The sequence below is a fragment of the Saccoglossus kowalevskii genome, chromosome 10, assembly GCF_978046115.1.
Source record: "Saccoglossus kowalevskii chromosome 10, keSacKowa6.1, whole genome shotgun sequence".
Classification (NCBI taxonomy): Eukaryota; Metazoa; Hemichordata; class Enteropneusta; family Harrimaniidae; genus Saccoglossus; species Saccoglossus kowalevskii.
The window spans coordinates 6,175,648-6,197,351 of NC_140650.1; the positions used below are offsets into that span (position 1 = coordinate 6,175,648).

The 21,704-nt window shown below is 36.7% G+C and overlaps 1 protein-coding gene across 1 annotated transcript; it reads right to left on the reverse strand.

Moving 5' to 3' along the window:
• Positions 1-1,073: 1,073 nt before the first annotated feature.
• Positions 1,074-21,686, reverse strand: LOC102808128 (uncharacterized). The gene is made up of 14 exons (XM_078007470.2): positions 20,194-21,686; positions 18,559-18,648; positions 18,365-18,421; positions 17,054-17,119; positions 15,225-15,311; positions 11,872-11,931; positions 11,374-11,538; positions 7,731-7,811; positions 6,730-6,828; positions 5,338-5,469; positions 4,887-4,961; positions 3,396-3,515; positions 2,630-2,707; positions 1,074-1,710 (listed from the first exon to the last, which is right to left on the reverse strand). The coding sequence occupies exons 1-14, from the start codon at positions 21,667-21,669 to the stop codon at positions 1,606-1,608; spliced, it is 2,691 nt and encodes an 896-aa protein (XP_077863596.2). The 5' UTR covers positions 21,670-21,686; the 3' UTR covers positions 1,074-1,605.
• Between the last annotated feature and the right edge of the window lie 18 nt (positions 21,687-21,704).

Here is a 21,704-nt window from a genome sequence, read left to right on the forward strand (position 1 = left end):
TACAGTCACGCATAGATTGGGTCACAATGCTGACATCTGTCAGCACACACAGTACAGTCACGCATAGATTGGGTCACAATGCTGACATCTGTCAGTGGTCAGCACACACAGTACAGTCACGCATAGATTGGGTCATAATGCTGACATCTGTCAGTGGTCAGCATACACAGTACAGTCACGCATAGATTGGGTCACAATGCTGACATCTGTCAGCACACACAGTACAGTCACGCATAGATTGGGTCACAATGCTGACATCGGTCAGTGGTCAGCACGCACAGTACAGTCACGCATAGATTGGGTCATAATGCTGACATCTGTCAGTGGTCAGCATACACAGTACAGTCACGCATAGATTGGGTCACAATGCTGACATCTGTCAGCACACACAGTACAGTCACGCATAGATTGGGTCACAATGCTGACATCGGTCAGTGGTCAGCACGCACAGTACAGTCACGCATAGATTGGGTCACAATGATGACATCCGTCAGTGGTCAGTACACACAGTACAGTCACGCATAGATTGGGTCACAATGCTGACATCTGTCAGTGGTCAGCACACACAGTACAGTCACGCATAGATTGGGTCACAATGCTGACATCTGTCAGTGGTCAGCACACACAGTACAGTCACGCATAGATTGGGTCACAATGCTGACATCGGTCAGTGGTCAGCACGCACAGTACAGTCACGCATAGATTGGGTCACAATGATGACATCCGTCAGTGGTCAGTACACACAGTACAGTCACGCATAGATTGGGTCACAATGCTGACATCTGTCAGTGGTCAGCACACACAGTACAGTCACGCATAGATTGGGTCACAATGCCGACATCTGTCAGTGGTCAGCACACACAGTACAGTCACGCATAGATTGGGTCACAATGCTGACATTTGTCAGTGGTCAGCACACACTACAGTCACGCATAGATTGGGTCACAATGCTGACATCTGTCAGTGGTCAGCACACACAGTACAGTCACGCATAGATTGGGTCACAATGTTGACATCTGTCAGTGGTCAGCACACACAGTACAGTCACGCATAGATTGGGTCACACACGAGTATAGAGTTGTATGTAGGAATGTATTAAACAACTGATAAATACAGAAAGAAGCTCCACTTGTATATCAGTACACCAGTAGAGATGCTTGATACAAGACACTATAATAGTGTTACAGTTCGTTACATTAGTACATGTAGTATCATGTCATAGTCGGCTTCCCCACATGTCATTTAGGTCTTAAAAACATTAGCCTAAAATATTTTGCATAGTTTTGGGACCCACTCTCGCGGAGAAGTATTGTAAAAGTTTGTTTAGTACATATAAGTGAGCCTTATGCATAGGATTCCTTACAAGTCCCCTAAGATGTGAACGGTTGTTGTATTGGAATATGTGTACAATTTGTAGATATTCAAAAGCAGGAGACTGTATTCTGGCTATGACATAGTACAATTGATTAAAATTGAAACATCTTAGGTAAAAATTTGTAGTTAAAACTCAAAAAAATATATCAACACACAGTCTGAACACGATGTGAATAGCTGTCGTATTGTGGCTATTTGAAACCAAACACCATCCTGTATTGTTGAATTTTTCTACTGGTTTAATAATGGCTTCAGATCATGGAGTCCAATTACTAATTCCTCTAAATTGTAGACATTGTAACTGTGCGTCTTGGTCAATCCATGAGCCTTATATGGCTGTAAAGATACAATAAATAATATTGAGTGCCTCATAATAAACAAGATAAATTCATTCTATGGGACCATCCTACAAGGGACATATATAATAAATTCATTCAGTGGCACTTTTCTACATTGAACATACATGTATATGATGAATTGACAACTATGGGATCATCCTACAGTGGACAGGTATGATAAATTGATTCTATGGGATCAACCTACAGTGAGCATACATGATAAATTGATTCTATGGAACTATCCTAAGTGGAGAGATGATAAATTGATTCTATGGGATCACCCTACAGTGATCATACATGATAAATTGATTCTATGGAACTATCCTAAGTGGAGAGATGATAAATTGATTCTATGGGATAATCCTACAGTGAGCATACATGATAAATTGATTCTATGGAACTATCCTTAGTGGAGAGATGATAAATTGATTCTATGGGATAATCCTACAGTGAGCATACATGATAAATTGATTCTATGGGATAATCCTACAGTGAGCATACATGATAAAGTGACTCTATGGGACCATCCTACAGTGGACATATATGATAAATTCATTCAGTGGGACCATCCTACAGTGGACATACAGTGTGTATATAATAAATTGATTTTATAAGACCATTCTACAGTGGACATGTATGATAAATTTATTCTATGGGACCATCCTACAAGGGACATATATGATAAATTTATTCTATGGGACCATCCTACAAGGGACATATATGATAAATTTATTCTATGGGACCATCCTACAAGGGACATATATAATAAATTCATTCAGTGGGACTTTTCTACAGTGAACATATATAATAAATTTATTTTCCGGGAGCACTTCACATGAACATACACGATGAAATGTTCATACAGCGGACATATAAAGTGAATTCAGAGTCACTCTATAGGAACAATGGATACTTACTTGTTGTACTTTTTTCTGACATATACAACAGAAAGCACTAGTCTCTCTACTTGCTTCAAAAAGTCTGCTTTCATGATTCTGTCAAGTTATATTACATCATGATTAGTCAATGCAAGTATGTAAATGTGGAAATATATGGGGGAAATGACAGAATATTGATGAAAAAGATTTTGCTAGTACCAGGTAATGTTTTTACCAATATAGTTTCCTACACAAAGATCGTTCACACTTTTCCACACTGAAATAATATACTTGTACTGTGGAGAAGTTTATTTTAATCAAAATTCATTTTAGCCAGAGTTTTGTTGTTCTTTGGAAACAATTTTAATTATTATTATTTAAAAAAAAATGACAGTTATAAAGGAACATTCATGGCAAGCAAAAAATATACATTTAGTTGAATTCTACTAAAATAATAAATTGTAATTGTTTTTTGTTTGTTTTTTACAGTATTTGTTATTGAATATAACATAGAAATATAATCACACTGGAGACTCAATTTGCTGTATACATGTATCGGTATATGTGTAACACACAACATTTCATATCACTTAGTTACATTTCATTATTTTACTCCAAAAAATCTTTGAAACAAAATTAGGGACTTCTTTATGATGCATACAATATATGTAATTATGTAAATAGTTAACTACTAATAAACACGAATCTTTTCTAGTGATACTTGCATTTATTCCACATGTGGCAAATATGAATATCATTACAAGAAATAATGCCATGTTTCATCTAAGTACATCAAGCAACTTACTTGGATTATTTTCCAAATTTTCTTATCTTCTTTCTGTCTTATAGCCTTGGAAACCTCCATAATTAGGTTAGCACATCGTACTAGGCGTGAATGCATTGCATCTTTTAAATGTTTGGTAATCTAAATTTACAAATAAGTAATGTAAATATACTGATTACTGTTATTGTAATGTTTTTAACACAGTGACATGGGATGCATTGCCAAAGCCATATATGAGATAAAGACAATAATGTTGATCAGTCGCATAGTTAAGCTGCCATCTTATTTTGGACACAAATGACCAAATATTAAGACATTTGTTTTCATGTCAGAAGCTCTGTGTGAACAATATAATGTGCATATTTAATTCCTACAGATGCATTATATACACAAATCACTACTGACTAATGTTGTACCCAATTTGACTAAACTGTTACATGTGTCCAGGTGTATGCTAGGACCTCTGCAATGCTGTTCACAGCTTTAATATTTACATATTTTTGTTTTTGTTTCAACAAGTAGATCCAGACACATTGTTACATTTTTATCCTGAGTTTCAAAAAAACACATTAAAATATTTCATAAATTAAATCATGTTTTAATTTTTCTTCATAGAATTCTCTGTTTTACCCATTTAAGCACATAAGGTAAAAACTTGTTTATCTCACAAGGCTTTTTACAGTTGTTTAAGAAAATGGTAAATTCATGCCGTAACTGTGTGCCCACACGCTGGCTCATAGCTAACTTGTGAAAATTGTTGTTTTCTCTAAAATTAATTTTTTTAACATGACTACTAAATCTAGCCTTTCATGCTAACAGTATGCTAACAGTATGAGAACAAATGACTAAACATATTTATTTTAGATAATACAAGTTCTGACTTCTATAACTTGCACTGTGCACATTAGGAAATGTACACTAGTCGGCATATAGCAGTTTTATTTTGTGTTACAAGTGACTGTGGTCGGTCACCAGGTTTTCGCACGCAGTGATACATCGCCTCAAATTTATTATCTTTACTATTGCCACGTATTAGTAGCAGGATTTATGCAAGTGAAAATGGGAATGCACTATAATATTAATTGCTAGCACCCGCAATAAGAAAAGTCAATATTAAAAATAGTAATATTATCCAAAAAAATAAATTCTAGCAATGTACACAATTCATCTATGTACCAGATTCTTTTGGAAATGACATTAATCTTTTTTAGGTATCAGTGGAACAAACTTTGGACACATACACACATGTCTCACTCACACCTTGACGGTATACCATTAATAACATGTTAAATTACAATTGATTGAATTATAATATAGTTGAAATATGGTTGGATTGAAATGCAAATTTATATTGGGTTGTGTTTTAATGGAGTTTAATTAAACTCAATTAAATGGCAACTCTAAATAGAATTACATTTTATAATTGAATTAAGAAAAAAATTACCAATAGAGAATTAATATCTTCACATATCAAATACAAGGCTTTATTGAGCAATAAATGTAAAATCTTACCCGAGTTGATGACTTGATTTCACACAAATTACATTCTTTCGTTGAGATATCTATGTTTATCTCTCCATATGAATCCTTTAAAATTAAAAAAGAATAATCACTGGTGACTTGTGATAATTACCTGACCTCCAAAAGGTCACATATTATGGCATGTTACACGACCTCCCAAAGGTCACACATCCTGGCATTTTGCATGACCTTTAAAAGGTCACATATCCTGGCACTTTGCATGACCTTTAAATGGTCACACATCCTGGCACTTTGCATGAACTTTAAAAGGTCACACATCCTGGCACTTTGCAAGGGGCTCAGCATTAAGCACAAAAAAATATTTATTGACTTAAAGTAGGATTTAGATCATGCTATAACCCAAATCCCCTTGGAGGAGTTGTAAGCAAAAATTACCATATGTGTACACCACCCAAAATAAGAATAACATAACACAACTTACAGCAAGCCTGAATGCCTCTGATTGGGAGTCAGGATTTGACAACTTCTTCAAAATATTCAACATCTTAAGTATTATTTCAAAATGTCTAGCAGCATTGAGATGATGAGAGGAATTCTTAACATGATCATCACCCTGTAGAAGCAAAGTCAGATTTTTGAAAAATTACATTAAAAAAGCTCAACCAGTGCCACCACAGTCTGTGTGTATTACTCAAACAGTGCCACCACAGTCTGTGTGTATTACTCAAACAGTGCCACCACAGTCTGTGTGTATTACTCAAACAGTGCCACCACAGTCTGTGTGTATTACTCAAACAGTGCCACCACAGTCTGTGTGTATTACTCAAAAAGTGCCACCACAGTCTGTGTGTATTACTCAAACAGTGCCACCAGTCTCTGTGTATTACTCAAATAGTGCTACCACAGTCTCTGTGTATTACTCAAACAGTGCCACCACAGTCTGTGTGTATTACTCAAACAGTGCTACTACAGTCTCTGTGTATTACTCAAACAGTGCCACTACAGTCTCTGTGTATTACTCAAACAGTGCCACCACAGTCTCTGTGTATTACTCAAACAGTGCCACCACAGTCTCTGTGTATTACTCAAATAGTGCCACCACAGTCTCTGTGTATTACTCAAACAGTGCCACCACAGTCTCTGTGTATTACTCAAACAGTGCCACCACAGTCTCTGTGTATTACTCGAACAGTGCCACCACAGTCTCTGTGTATTACTCAAACAGTGCCACCACAGTCTGTGTGTATTACTCAAACAGTGCCACCAGTCTCTGTGTATTACTCAAACAGTGCCACCACAGTCTGTGTGTATTACTCAAACAGTGCCACCACAGTCTCTGTGTATTACTCAAACAGTGCCACCACAGTCTCTGTGTATTACTCAAATAGTGCTACCACAGTCTCTGTGTATTACTCAAATAGTGCTACCACAGTCTCTGTGTATTACTCAAACAGTGCTACTACAATCTCTATTTATTACTCAAACAGTGCCACCACAGTCTCTGTGTATTACTCAAACAGTGCCACCACAGTCTCTGTGTATTACTCAAACAGTGCCACCACAGTCTCTGTGTATTACTCAAACAGTGCCACCACAGTCTCTGTGTATTACTCAAACAGTGCCACCACAGTCTCTGTGTATTACTCAAACAGTGCCACCACAGTCTCTGTGTATTACTCAAACAGCACGACCAATCCCTGTTTATTACTCAAACAGCGCCACCACAAAAACTATTGGTTCACATATGCAAACAACGTAAGCTAAATCTACAGAAAAAACAGTACTTATATTTTATGATCATAAAATAGTGAGTTCCAGCACAAAATAGTGAAAAAATATTAAGTCTAGTAGAAATCTTTAAAATATTACTTACAGATCCTTTGGGTATATCACAGAAACAAACAAGACATAGGTCATCACCATCCTCACATACTTTTATTTTTTCGTTCAGTCTCCTTTCAACAGATATTCTCTGAAAATTGAACAAAATGGACGTGAAGCTAAATCAGCATAGTGGTTCTAATGTTGCTTTGACCATGAGAATTTATGCAACTATAAACATAGTGAATCTATTACTGCCTTGCTCGTATGAAATCCTGTATGAACATAACAGTAAATTGTCAATATGGTATATTGTTTAAACATAGTGAATCTAATATAGATTTTCCCATATGGTATATTGTTTAAACATAAACAGTGAATCAATTATAGCCTTTCCCATAGGGTATAGTCTGCAAACATAAAAATAGTGAATCTAATACTGCCTTGCCCTTATGGTATATTGTGTAAACATAAATTCAGTGAATCTATTATTATAGCTCTACTCAAATAATATTGCATGCAAACACGAATATATAGTGAATTTATTACTCTTTTCATATGATGCACAATCCTAGAGATAAAGAAATGTATTTGCTTAGATGATACATAATCTTTGGTAAAATGTTATAGTCGAATGGTTCTGAGTAAAAGAGGCACAGTGTGAAGTATACCGGGTAGACATCACAAGTGCAACACATCAACCAGAAATTGCATTTCTTATGTGACTCATCATTAAAATATGACCATTTTTACCATATCTGGTTATTTATGTAAAACAGTGTTCAGACTAATTTCAGAAAAATAACAGTTACTGTACCACTGGCCAATATAAGTAACGTAAACAAAACATCTATATATTTTCTAAAATGAGATTGGATGCTGCTGTAAGTGCCCACAAGACTGAAAGAGCAAATAGAGTATTTTTACAGTTGATGTGTTTATAATATGTACTCTTTAATTACGTTTTTGTCACTACTAATCAGATCCCAAATTACGATAGATCATGACAGATCAAGTTGTTATATAGGAGATATTTGAATGATGCATACTCACATATTGAGCAGCCATGAGTTCTTCTACACTGTGAAATTGCTCATTCCCAGTAAGACCACATTTTCTGAGTAGTTTCATTACCTGCAATTAGATGTCACATGTATCATTATGGTTGTCCTCACTAATGATGCATCATGGGATAGCTAAATGGTATTTGTCATATTTTCAGGAAGAATACCAGTGGGAGAAGTCATTATATTGAGACTCATAGATTACCAGTGAGAGAAGTCATTATATTGAATTCATGGATACCAGTGAGAGAAGTCATTATATTGAATTCATGGATACCAGTGAGAGAAGTCATTATATTGAGACTCATGTATACCAGTGAAAGAAGTCATTATATTGAGACTCATAGATTACCAGTAAGAGAAGTCATTATATTGAATTCATGGATACCAGTGAGAGAAGTCATTATATTGAATTCATGGATACCAGTGAGAGAAGTCATTATATTGAATTCATGGATACCAGTGAGAGAAGTCATTATATTGAGACTCATGTATACCAGTGAAAGAAGTCATTATATTGAATTCATGGATACCAGTGATAGAAGTCATTATATTGAGACTCATGGATACCAGTAAGAGAAGTCATTATATTGAGACTCATGGATACCAGTTAGAGAAGTCATTATATTGAGACTCATGGATACCAGTGAGAGAAGTCATTATATTGAGACTCATGGATACCAGTGCGAGAAGTCATTATATTGAATTCATGGATACCAGTGAGAGAAGTTATTATATTGAGACTCATGGATACCAGTGAGAGGATTCAAGTCCAATGTACATGATCGTTTTTACGGTTATAAAAATAGTACCTCCCATACATAGGTAACATGACCATTAACTTGGGCTTATACTCAAACTCTCTTACCAAAGTGGACAGTTATCCTTCTCCCTGTGCCTCTGTTCCCCAAATCAGAAACATGTGCCTTTATCAATGTCTTGTGTTACGTCTTTTATATTAAGTATAAAGTTGAATAAATGTCTACACAAATCACTGCATAAAATAAGGTACTCCTATAAATGTGAGCAATATAAAGCTTTTGTCTTCTGTTGCTGTGTCAGATCAGCATGGCACCACCACACTGTTTGTCCAAGGGGAAACCACACGAGCATCACCACCAAGTACTGATCAGTGGTACCAGTGTAAGCACACACAGAACACGAGCATTACAACCCAGTATTAGACCAACAGATGATCAGTGGTACCTGTGTAATCACACACAGAACACTACCATGACCACCCAGTACTGCACCAACAGATGATCAGTGGTACCTGTGTAAACACACACAGAATACTACCATGACCACCCAGTACTGCACCAACAGATGATCAGTGGTACCAGTGTAAACACACACAGGATACTACCATACCTACCCAGTACTACACTAACAGATGATCAGTGGTAACAGTGTAATCACACACAGAACACTAGCATCACTACCCAGTACTGCACCAACAGATGATCAGTGGTACCAGTGTAAGCACACACAGAACACTAGCATCACTACCCAGTACTGCACCAACAGATGATCAGTGGTACCAGTGTAAGCACACACAGGACACTAGCATCACTACCCAGTACTGCACTAACAGATGATCAGTGGTACCAGTGTAAGCACACACAGAACACTAGCATCACTACCCAGTACTACACTAACAGATGATCAGTGGTACCAGTGTAATCACACACAGAACATTAGCATCACTACCCAGTACTTCATTAACAGATGATCAGTGGTAACAGTGTAATCACACACAGAACACTAGCATCACTACCCAGTACTGCACCAACAGATGATCAGTGGTACCAGTGTAAGCACACACAGAACACTAGCATCACTACCCAGTACTGCACCAACAGATGATCAGTGGTACCAGTGTAAGCACACACAGAACACTAGTATAACCACCCAGTACTCTATTAACTGATGATCAGTGGTACCAGTGCAATCACACACATAATACAAGCATCACTACCCAGTACTCTATTAACTGATGATCAGTGGTACCAGTGTAAGCACACGCAGGACACTAGTATCACTACCCAGTACTCTATTAACTGATGATCAGTGGTACCAGTGCAATCACACACAGAACACTAGCATCACTACCCAGTACTTCATTAACAGATGATCAGTGGTACCAGTGTAAGCACACACAGGACACTAGTATCACTACTCAGTACTTCATTAACAGATGATCAGTGGTACCAGTGTAAGCACACACAGGACACTAGCATCACTACCCAGTACTAGACCAACAGATGATTAGTGGTACCAGTGTAAACACACACAGGATACTACCATACCTACCCAGTACTGCACCAACAGATGATCAGTGGTACCAGTGTAAGCACACACAGGACACTAGCATCACTACCCAGTACTAGACCAACAGATGATCAGTGGTAACAGTGTAATCACACACAGAACACTAGCATCACTACCCAGTACTGCACCAACAGATGATCAGTGGTACCAGTGTAAGCACACACAGAACACTAGCATCACTACCCAGTACTACACTAACAGATGATCAGTGGGATCAGTGGTACCAGTGTAATCACACACAGAACACTAGCATCACTACCCAGTACTTCATTAACAGATGATCAGTGGTACCAGTGTAAGCACACACAGGACACTAGCATCACTGCCCAGTACTTCATTAACAGATGATCAGTGGTACCAGTGTAATCACACACAGAACATTAGCATCACTACCCAGTACTTCATTAACAGATGATCAGTGGTACCAGTGTAATCACACACAGAACACTAGTATAACCACCCAGTACTCTATTAACTGATGATCAGTGGTACCAGTGCAATCACACACATAACACAAGCATCACTACCCAGTACTCTATTAACTGATGATCAGTGGTACCAGTGTAAGCACACACAGGACACTAGTATCACTACCCAGTACTCTATTAACTGATGATCAGTGGTACCAGTGCAATCACACACAGAACACTAGCATCACTACCCAGTACTTCATTAACAGATGATCAGTGGTACCAGTGTAATCACACACAGGATACTACCATAACTACCCAGTACTGCACCAACAGATGATCAGTGGTACCAGTGTAAGCACACACAGGACACTAGCATCACTACCCAGTACTACACTAACAGATGATCAGTGGTACCAGTGTAATCACACACAGAACACTGGCATCACTACCCATTACTGCACCAACAGATGATCAGTGGTACCAGTGTAATCACACACAGAACACTAGCATCACTACCCAGTACTTCAATAACAGATGATCAGTGGTAACAGTGTAAGCACACACAGGACACTAGCATCACTGCCCAGTACTTCATTAACAGATGATCAGTGGTACCAGTGTAATCACACACAGAACACTAGTATAACCACCCAGTACTCTATTAACTGATGATCAGTGGTACCAGTGCAATCACACACATAACACAAGCATCACTACCCAGTACTCTATTAACTGATGATCAGTGGTACCAGTGTAAGCACACACAGGACACTAGTATCACTACCCAGTACTCTATTAACTGATGATCAGTGGTACCAGTGCAATCACACACAGAACACTAGCATCACTACCCAGTACTTCATTAACAGATGACATGATCCCACCTACCTCTGGCCAATCTGTAATCACTTTATACAGTCCTTCATTAGACGGCATATCACCTTCTACTTTACCACCTTTACTTTTTTTTCCTTTAGATGATTTACGTTTCTTTGGTTTCAGTAGAGCAGACACTTGTGGCTGCTGTTCACCACGACTCATTGGGTTTTGTTTCTATAGTAAAATATGAGAAGATACTCAACACTAAGACAATCCTACAAATGTTTTACATTACATCCCTGATTGACAAAACTTGGTAATTCTTTCATAAGAAAATATATAACACTAAGATGCGATGCATACATTTTTATATGCATTTCATTTTATTGTTCTGATTTGTAACAACATTTAACAACATTAATCCAGGCATGTCCTGGAAAGGAAGTCAGAGAGATGGTAAGATGGATACACACATATATGCGTTGTTGGATTAGATGAGATCCAATTAATCCAATTAGCCAAGGAAATAGAAAGCAATGTAATGAAACATAACATTAACAGCCTTACCGATTCATCCAATAATCTGTTTTCAAGATGTCTCTGACTTCGTATGTGTCGATTCAACAACTGCAAAAATAAAACAAACAAGTTGAGGAAACGTTCCGGAGATTGTAGAAAGGTAGCAGTGTGTGTAAACTTGATTAATCAAAGTTAAATAACCTCTGGTGAGATTTCCCTATGTTACATAATATCGTTTCATTTATCATAGTTTGTTTCAATATGAATACGCATAGTCATAATTAATTTTGAATACAAACATGTTTTAGGATTGAAACAACAGTGGGAAAGCAGTCTACAAAAACTCTGGGATTGATGTAATTATGTTACAAAAACATTGGTGCCTAAATTGAACTGATAAAATAGCAAATACACTTGTTCAGTCAGAATATCCCAGTCATCACAGTATTCAGTGGTTACATTACTTACATCACAGTCAACACAGTATTCAGTGGTTACATTACTTACATCAGTCATCACAGTATGCAATGGTTACATTACTTACATCAGAGTCAACACAGTATTCAGTGGTTACATTACTTACATCACAGTCAACACAGCATTCAGTGGTTACATTACTTACATCACAGTCATCACAGTATTCAGTGGTTACAATACTTACATCCCAGTCATCACAGTATTCAATGGTTACAATACTTACATCCCAGTCACCACAGTATTCAATGGCTACAATACTTACATCCCAGTCAACACAGTATTCAGTGGTTACAATACTTACATCCCAGTCATCACAGTATTCAGTGGTTACAATACTTACATCCCAGTCATCACAGTATTCAGTGATTACAATACTTACATCACAGTCATCACAGTATTCAGTGGTTACAATACTTACATCCCAGTCATCACAGTATTCAATGGTTACAATACTTACATCCCAGTCACCACAGTATTCAATGGCTACAATACTTACATCCCAGTCAACACAGTATTCAGTGGTTACATTACTTACATCACAGTCATCACAGTATTCAGTGGTTACAATACTTACATCCCAGTCATCACAGTATTCAATGGTTACAATACTTACATCCCAGTCACCACAGTATTCAATGGCTACAATACTTACATCCCAGTCAACACAGTATTCAGTGGTTACAATACTTACATCCCAGTCACCACAGTATTCAATGGCTACAATATTTACATCCCAGTCATCACAGTATTCAGTGGTTACATTACTTACATCACAGTCAACACAGCATTCAGTGGTTACATTACTTACATCACAGTCATCACAGTATTCAGTGGTTACAATACTTACATCCCAGTCATCACAGTATTCAATGGTTACAATACTTACATCCCAGTCACCACAGTATTCAATGGCTACAATACTTACATCCCAGTCAACACAGTATTCAGTGGTTAGAATACTTACATCCCAGTCATCACAGTATTCAGTGGTTACAATACTTACATCCCAGTCATCACAGTATTCAGCGGTTACAATACTTACATCGCAGTCATCACAGTATTCAGTGGTTACAATACTTACATCCCAGTCATCACAGTATTCAATGGTTACAATACTTACATCCCAGTCACCACAGTATTCAATAGCTACAATACTTACATCCCAGTCAACACAGTATTCAGTGGTTACATTACTTACATCACAGTCATCACAGTATTCAGTGGTTACAATACTTACATCCCAGTCATCACAGTATTCAATGGTTACAATACTTACATCCCAGTCACCACAGTATTCAATGGCTACAATACTTACATCCCAGTATTCAGTGGTTACAATACTTACATCCCAGTCACCACAGTATTCAATGGCTACAATACTTACATCCCAGTCATCACAGTATTCAGTGGTTACAATACTTACATCCCAGTCATCACAGTATTCAGCGGTTACAATACTTACATCGCAGTCATCACAGTATTCAGTGGTTACAATACTTACATCCCAGTCATCACAGTATTCAATGGTTACAATACTTACATCCCAGTCACCACAGTATTCAATGGCTACAATACTTACATCCCAGTCAACACAGTATTCAGTGGTTACAATACTTACATCGCAGTCATCACAGTATTCAGTGGTTACAATACTTACATCCCAGTCATCACAGTATTCAATGGTTACAATACTTACATCCCAGTCACCACAGTATTCAATAGCTACAATACTTACATCCCAGTCAACACAGTATTCAGTGGTTACATTACTTACATCACAGTCATCACAGTATTCAGTGGTTACAATACTTACATCCCAGTCATCACAGTATTCAATGGTTACAATACTTACATCCCAGTCACCACAGTATTCAATGGCTACAATACTTACATCCCAGTATTCAGTGGTTACAATACTTACATCCCAGTCACCACAGTATTCAATGGCTACAATACTTACATCCCAGTCATCACAGTATTCAGTGGTTACAATACTTACATCCCAGTCATCACAGTATTCAGCGGTTACAATACTTACATCGCAGTCATCACAGTATTCAGTGGTTACAATACTTACATCCCAGTCATCACAGTATTCAATGGTTACAATACTTACATCCCAGTCACCACAGTATTCAATGGCTACAATACTTACATCCCAGTCAACACAGTATTCAGTGGTTACATTACTTACATCACAGTCATCACAGTATTCAGTGGTTACAATACTTACATCCCAGTCATCACAGTATTCAATGGTTACAATACTTACATCCCAGTCACCACAGTATTCAATGGCTACAATACTTACATCCCAGTATTCAGTGGTTACAATACTTACATCCCAGTCACCACAGTATTCAATGGCTACAATACTTACATCCCAGTCATGACAGTATTCAGTGGTTACAATACTTACATCGCAGTCATCACAGTATTCAGTGGTTACAATACTTACATCACAGTTATCACAGTATTCAGTGGTTACAATACTTACATCACTGTCATCACAGTATTTGGTGGTTACAATACTTACATCACAGTCATCACAGTATTCAGCGGTTACAATACTTACATCAGTCACCACAGTAACCAGTGGTTACAACACTTACATGCCAGTCAACACAGTATTCAATGGTTACAATACTTACATCCCAGTCATCACAGTATTCAATGGTTACAATACTTACATCCCAGTCATCACAGTATTCAGTGGTTACAATACTTACATCGCAGTCATCATAGTATTCAGTGGTTACAATACTTACATCACAGTCACCACAGTATTCAGTGGTTACAATACTTACATCCCAGTCATCACAGTATTCAGCGGTTACAATACTTACATCACGGTCATCACAGTATTCAGTGATTACAATACTTACATCCCAGTCATCACAGTATTCAGTGGTTACAATACTTACATCCCAGTCACCACAGTATTCAACGCAGACTTCACAATACCATGTATTATCACCACATCTTTTAATAATAGGATTATCTTCAGTGATCTGTTAAGTTATATATTGAAACAAAAGAGATCAAAAGTCAAACTGCAGAGCTGGAAGAACTGATACAATTGTAGCAGTCTGTTTTGTCTGTCACCAAGTGATGGCAGACAATTGCTCATTATACTGAATCGTATCAGCAAAACAAAATATTGATGCAAAAAGAAATCGGTATTTTGTTTATTTCATTGTGTACAGCACACAGGGCAGTCACTGTGATACACATACTGTGGAACACTTTATTTTCGCTGGAATTAATTTTCGCTGAAAAGGCTTTTTGGGCGTTTTGCTTGGAATTTATTTTCACTGATTTTTGATGAGTTTAATGTGAAATGTAGGAAAAAAAGTATATTCGCTGGATTTTATTTTCACGAAATCATCTCTTCAGCGAAAATAGCGAAAATAAATTCCAAGCGAAAATAAATTCCAAGCGAAAATAAAGTATTCTACAGTATGGCATTGGAGAGTGGTTGCAAGGCTGTTTATTGAAGTGAAAAAGTTTGGACTTTTAAAGATCATAGTTTCGCACAACCGATAAGATGCCATAAGTGCTGAATTTGGGGGGGGGGTAGGGATGGACAAAGGAAGGTGACAGATTTGTTTTTACAATTTATACATATGCCAAATTTTAATACTTGAAGTGATCCAGTAGTGTGGATATATTTTTTGCTAAATAGTGCTGTGATGTTTTCAGTCATTGCTAGCAATGTAATGTAATGGGCTGAGCATATTTGGTTCAATCACAAAAAAATGTATATGCAATCTTTGTATTGTGTTTGAAGCCATCTCAGAAAAACAGTTGTTAAAACGGTGTGTACTTATAACCCAGTATGTATGATTTGATACAAAGCCTTTTTCCTTCAAGAGAAATGATTCTGGACACATTTACATAGACTGCGATTTTAGGATTTCCGACAAAATTCATCAAATTTGATATTGACTGGTATTCTTTTGTCAGTACTTGAACAAAAAATGTCAATGTAGTTAACATACTCAAGAAAAGTTTTTTTCTGATCATGTTAACATCAACACTTAATGAACTCTAAACTGCAGGTATCTTGCATTAGAAGGCAATTAACAGCCAAATTTCTCAAAAAGATTGAATTGCTTAAGTCTGATGATGACAACAATCAGAGAGTGACATGTTACAGTTAGCCATAAAAGCATGGGTTAGATTATGGCAGTCTGGCTGGAATTAATACTGACTGTGCAGCAGTGATGAGTGATCTGGTGTGGAGATACGCCTACAAGTTTCAGCAAAGAAAGCAATCAATACCCAATGTTGCATCCACCAGACAACAAATTGCATCATTACAATTAGTGAGCACAGTTCCCTGCGTCACACATTTTTTTAAAAGATCAATGCATCACTTTCATGACCTCTTGTAAATAAATGTTTTTAGTGTGGGTGATTCAGTAAAATAAATACATGTAAATAAAAAGTTGTCAAATTTTTTTCTGACAACATCCAGTCAACTGTATTTTAAAAATCATGTACCAAATGTAACACTTGTATATTTTTTGCTTTGTTTGTAAATAAAATTTAAATGAAATGAAATATTTTACTTTTACATTTTTTTTTTTCAAATGCAGTACCTAAGTAATCAGGCAAAACAAATTTTAGTCTCTAAAACCTTAAGATTATTAATGAACTCATGAATATTAATAATTGTGTGAATTCTAATGAGCAACCATCACTTGCAAGAGCTAGGCAGATCCCTGAAAGCTAATGATAAAAATCTTACGTTTCCAGTTCTTGAAGTAGAGGTTCCGTTGTCAACACCTAAATTACTCTTCACATGTGATGCACTCTGCAAGTGAATTTAATGCTAATATTAATTGAATGTCTCAAGTAAAATGCCGCTTCCGGAATTCGGACACAAATGATATTAGTGTAGTCAAGCAACAAAAACTTATTGAAAATTCTAGTTTTGAATTAGCACCAGTTAACAATGATGGCTGATATCACGAGATGTCACTTGTTCTTAGAGCTGGTTGATTCAAGAGACATAGATATATGCATCATGCAATGCTTGAAAGTAAGAGTTTAAAAGGTCAACCAGTTTCAAAGCCCACATTGATAAAATTGTTGTAGCATAGAGGAATAATCTCAGACTGCTATAGACAGACTAGAAATGTGGCATTTCCTTTAGTCAGATGCATGCCACGTTTGTTTTTGGACTTAACCTTTTAATCTAATAAACAACCGATCAAAGTAACAGGACTATAAGGTAATAATACAATGTCCATTATTATTTAATCAAATAACGCAAGATGGTGCGAGATGTACACAGGTAGTGGTATTAGTTGGTTTGTAGTTCATTTTCTTGGTTAAATAATCTCCACAAATGCGACAAATATATGTTATTTCTAAGTTTTTCCCCTTAAATGTATTTATGTAATTATGAACCAAACAATAAAAGAGATAGCTAAAATTTATGCTTCATTAACATATCTGCTCCCTACGAAATATTCAATGACTTCAATCGCTTAGTTGCTGAGCATATAAATTTTCAAACAGATTGTCCACACAAACTACGAAACGTCCACACAAATTGGCCGATTTGAACAGAAACAACAAGTGCATTCAGTGCGATTGGCACTAGAATGACAATACGAAAAACATGAAGCAGGCAAATGCGAGTGCATTCGAGAATCTTTGCATTAATGTGTGCCGATAAACTACCATCAAGGTCTGCCAAGGCCTTGTTTGGCATCAAAGTAGTGCCTCTGTGAATTTCAATTCCAGATCATGGTCATGTGATAAGGGCTAATACATAGGAATGTGAGTCTAAGAGTATGCCAAGGTGAAAGCCTTGAAAAGCACCATGCAGTGTGGAAACAATGGAAAAACAAGGAAATCTACACCAGATACCACAGCAGAATAAATTGCACTGATAGAGTTCAGCAGCACATAATATAACTAACTTCTAGGCAGGCAAGGCAGTGCATACCCTGAATAGTGCTGGCAGCATGGACATGAAATACAGCATACAAAATACATACGAAATACATTTATACAAATGTATACAGTAAACTAATTTGGTGTAACTTACTGGACGTGATCTTTTTCTCAACTGATGTACATCAAGCTCTACATGTTCTTTTAACAACTAAAAAAATAAATTTTTTTGGTGAGATTTCAAATATAGAAATATAGAATTGTGAATGATTAATGTCTAAAAACCGAATATCATTGCATCACAAGATGAGTACATTTGTTTTGATGAGGTGTAAACATTGCACTTACTTGTATATTGCTGAAATCCAGTTTGCAAATTTTACAAAACCATTTGCTTGTGCCAGGTCTTATTATTATAATATTGTCATCACCCAAGTCCTATGATTAGAATTACAGTGATTATTATACACCATTAGGGCTTAAATTGGGAGTTCAGAAGGCTACAAGTTGACAAAATGGGTTAAGCATATAACAAATAATACAGCAAGTTGCTCTATAAGTAGTACTAACATCAATATCAGAAGAATATCAATGGTCAAAATAAGTGATCATGTATAAATGACAGCATATTGAAGTGTACCATAGTAAACTCATTCAGCATTAAGGCTAATTCCCTTGATGCCTGTGGAAAGTTCAATTCCTATACCATCTTTTATCAACAAACTAACTGTGTAATATATCCAATACAGCAATAAGAATTTTACAAATATTTAGTAAACAAAAGTACAATTCATGTTTAATATAAACAAGCAGCTTCTCAGCTGAGATAGCTCCGCTGTTAGCAATGCACATTTCAATTAAAGAATTGAAGATATCATCACGAAATGAATAAATCTGGGAGAGGTCTACTGGTAGTTACTATATGTATAATGTAAAATCAATCAAACTTGCGTTTTTTAACAATAAGTCAAAAATATTACTTTTTACCAAAATGATAAAAATATTAATCTAAATTAGAGAATTTAAGATATCATCTTGAAATGAACAAATCAAAGTGAGGTCTACCCAAGGTACATATACACCTAGTATCAAAGCAATCAGGCTTGTAGTTTTCAAGAAGTAGAAAAACTAAAAAGTTGACACTGATGACAGACAATTGACAATCATTCATATGATAAGCTCTACTCGACAAAGTCAATAGCAGAGCAAAAAAAAAAGTCAGAGTACTGATTTGTTGCTGGAAATCCAGCATGTGCAGCAAAAATGCTACAGGAAATCAGTTATTCAAAAAAAACAAAAGAAATAAAGCGCCATCACAGATCAATCACAGATAAACTGTAATCACGTGGGAGATGAGACTCGCTTCCACAGAAATATTGTAAACATACTGATCAAAAAAGTGGTATTAATGATTTCTCACCGAAAATACCAATTGTGGAAAAAGTGGCATGTTTCTGTCAACTAACTGTATTCAGAAATTGCTATCAAGACACTTGAAGACGAATGCCACTCATAAAAAGTCACAAAAATACCATTGTCAGAAGTATTTGCATGACATATCTCTTGTTGTGATTTAAAACCACAAATTACCAGCTAATATATCTTTGAACCATTGAGTTAAATACCATGGTTTTGTAAATCAGTAGACATAGTAATAAGAGAAAATAAAACAATATTTGTGATAAAAAAAAGTCCCATGGTTCTCATGCTCTGAGTGGCCATTGACATCTGCTACTGTTCAGTCACTGAAGACATAGGGTATAGTTTACTGTTGTAGTCTACAAAAATACTTCAACCTCAGAGACCCTGATGAAATACATGTATGATGTAATATCACATAATAAAAAAAAATTACATTTGATGATACACTAGGTGTAAAAAAAGGTGAAAATAAATGTGTATTATTAATATACATATATAATATTTCAAAAGTGAAAAAAAGAAAAGAAATTAAAGTAAAATAAGAAAAAAAATGTGTCTCACCGAATACCGTCTTTTTTTTCTTTGTGAATCAACAGTTTCCCATGGGGAAATAGACTTGTGACTTGTTGGTATCTGAGGTGGATAGCCCATGAAATGGTTACTGCCAGAAGAATATATGTCATTTCCATATTGCTGCATACTGCTCAAATAGTCATCTTGCTGCTGGGAAAGCAATGAACTTTCAGCACCACCCACTGAAAATGTTTGATCAAAGCCTTGGCTACCTCCAGAAAAATGCATGACATTTCTATGAACATTAGATCCTCTGTCAAAGCCTTGGCTACCTCCAGAAGATTGCATGACATCTCCATGAACATTAGATCCTCTGTCAAAGCCTTGGCCACCTCCAGAAGAATGCATGACATCTCTATGAACATTATATCCTCTGTTGAAGCTTTGGCTACCTCCAGAAGAATGCATGACATCTCCATGAACAATAGATCCTCTGTCAAAGCCTTGGCTACCTCCAGAAGAATGCATGACATCTCTATGAACATTAGATCCTCTGTTAAAGCCTTGGCTACCTCCAGAAGAATGCATAACATCTTCATGAACATTATATCCTCTGTCGAAACCTTGGCTACCTCCAGAAGAATGCATAACATCTTCATGAACAATAGATCCTCCGTCAAAGCCTTGGCTACCTCCAGAAGAATGCATGACATCTCTATGAACATTAGATCCTTTGTTAAAGCCTTGGCTACCTCCAGAAGATTGCATGACATCTCCATGAACATTATATTCTCTGTCGAAACCTTGGCTACCTCCAGAAGAATGCATGACATCTCCATGAACATTATATCCTCTGTCGAAACCTTGGCTACCTCCAGAAGAATGCATAACATCTTCATGAACATTAGATCCTCTGTAAAAGCCTTGGCTACCTCCAGAAGAATGCATGACATCTCCATGAACATTATATCCTCTGTCAAAGCCTTGGCTACCTCCAGAAGAATGTACAACTTCTCTATGATTATTAGATTCTCTTTCAAAACCTTGGCTACCTCTAGAAGGATGCATGACATTTCCATGAATATAAGAACCACTGGCAAAGCCTTGGTTAACTCTAGAAGAAAGCATGACATCTCCATGAACATTAGATACTCTGTCAAAGTCTTGGCTACTTTGAGATGAATATATTGTCCCTCCACCAACATTAGTAGTTCTGTCATAGCATTGACTATTTCCAGATGAATACAAAGCATCTCCACTAAGATTAAATGCTCTGTTAGAAGACTGGTTATATCCACAGGACAACATGTCATCACTGCTGACGTTAGCACCTCTTTCATAATCCTGGTTGCCTCTAAAAGAATACATGCCATCTATGCCAACGTTAGCTGCTCTATCAAAGGTTTGGTTGCCTCCAGGAGGATACACTGCATCTCGGCTAACATTAGCTGCACTGTCAACAGCTTGGCTACTTTCAGATGAATACATGTCATCTCTGCCAACAATAGCTGTTCCGTCAAACATTTTGTTGCCCCCAGAATAATACATACCATCTCTGT

Coding starts and splice junctions, on each gene's coding strand:
- LOC102808128 (XM_078007470.2), bottom strand. CDS start 21,669: ATGTTTGACGGAACAGCTATTGTTGGCAGAGATGACATGTATTCATCT. Junction 18,422..18,558: donor TGGATTTCAGCAATATACAA/GTAAGTGCAATG, acceptor TTATTTTTTTAG/TTGTTAAAAGAACATGTAGA. Junction 17,120..18,364: donor TGAGAAAAAGATCACGTCCA/GTAAGTTACACC, acceptor ATTCACTTGCAG/AGTGCATCACATGTGAAGAG.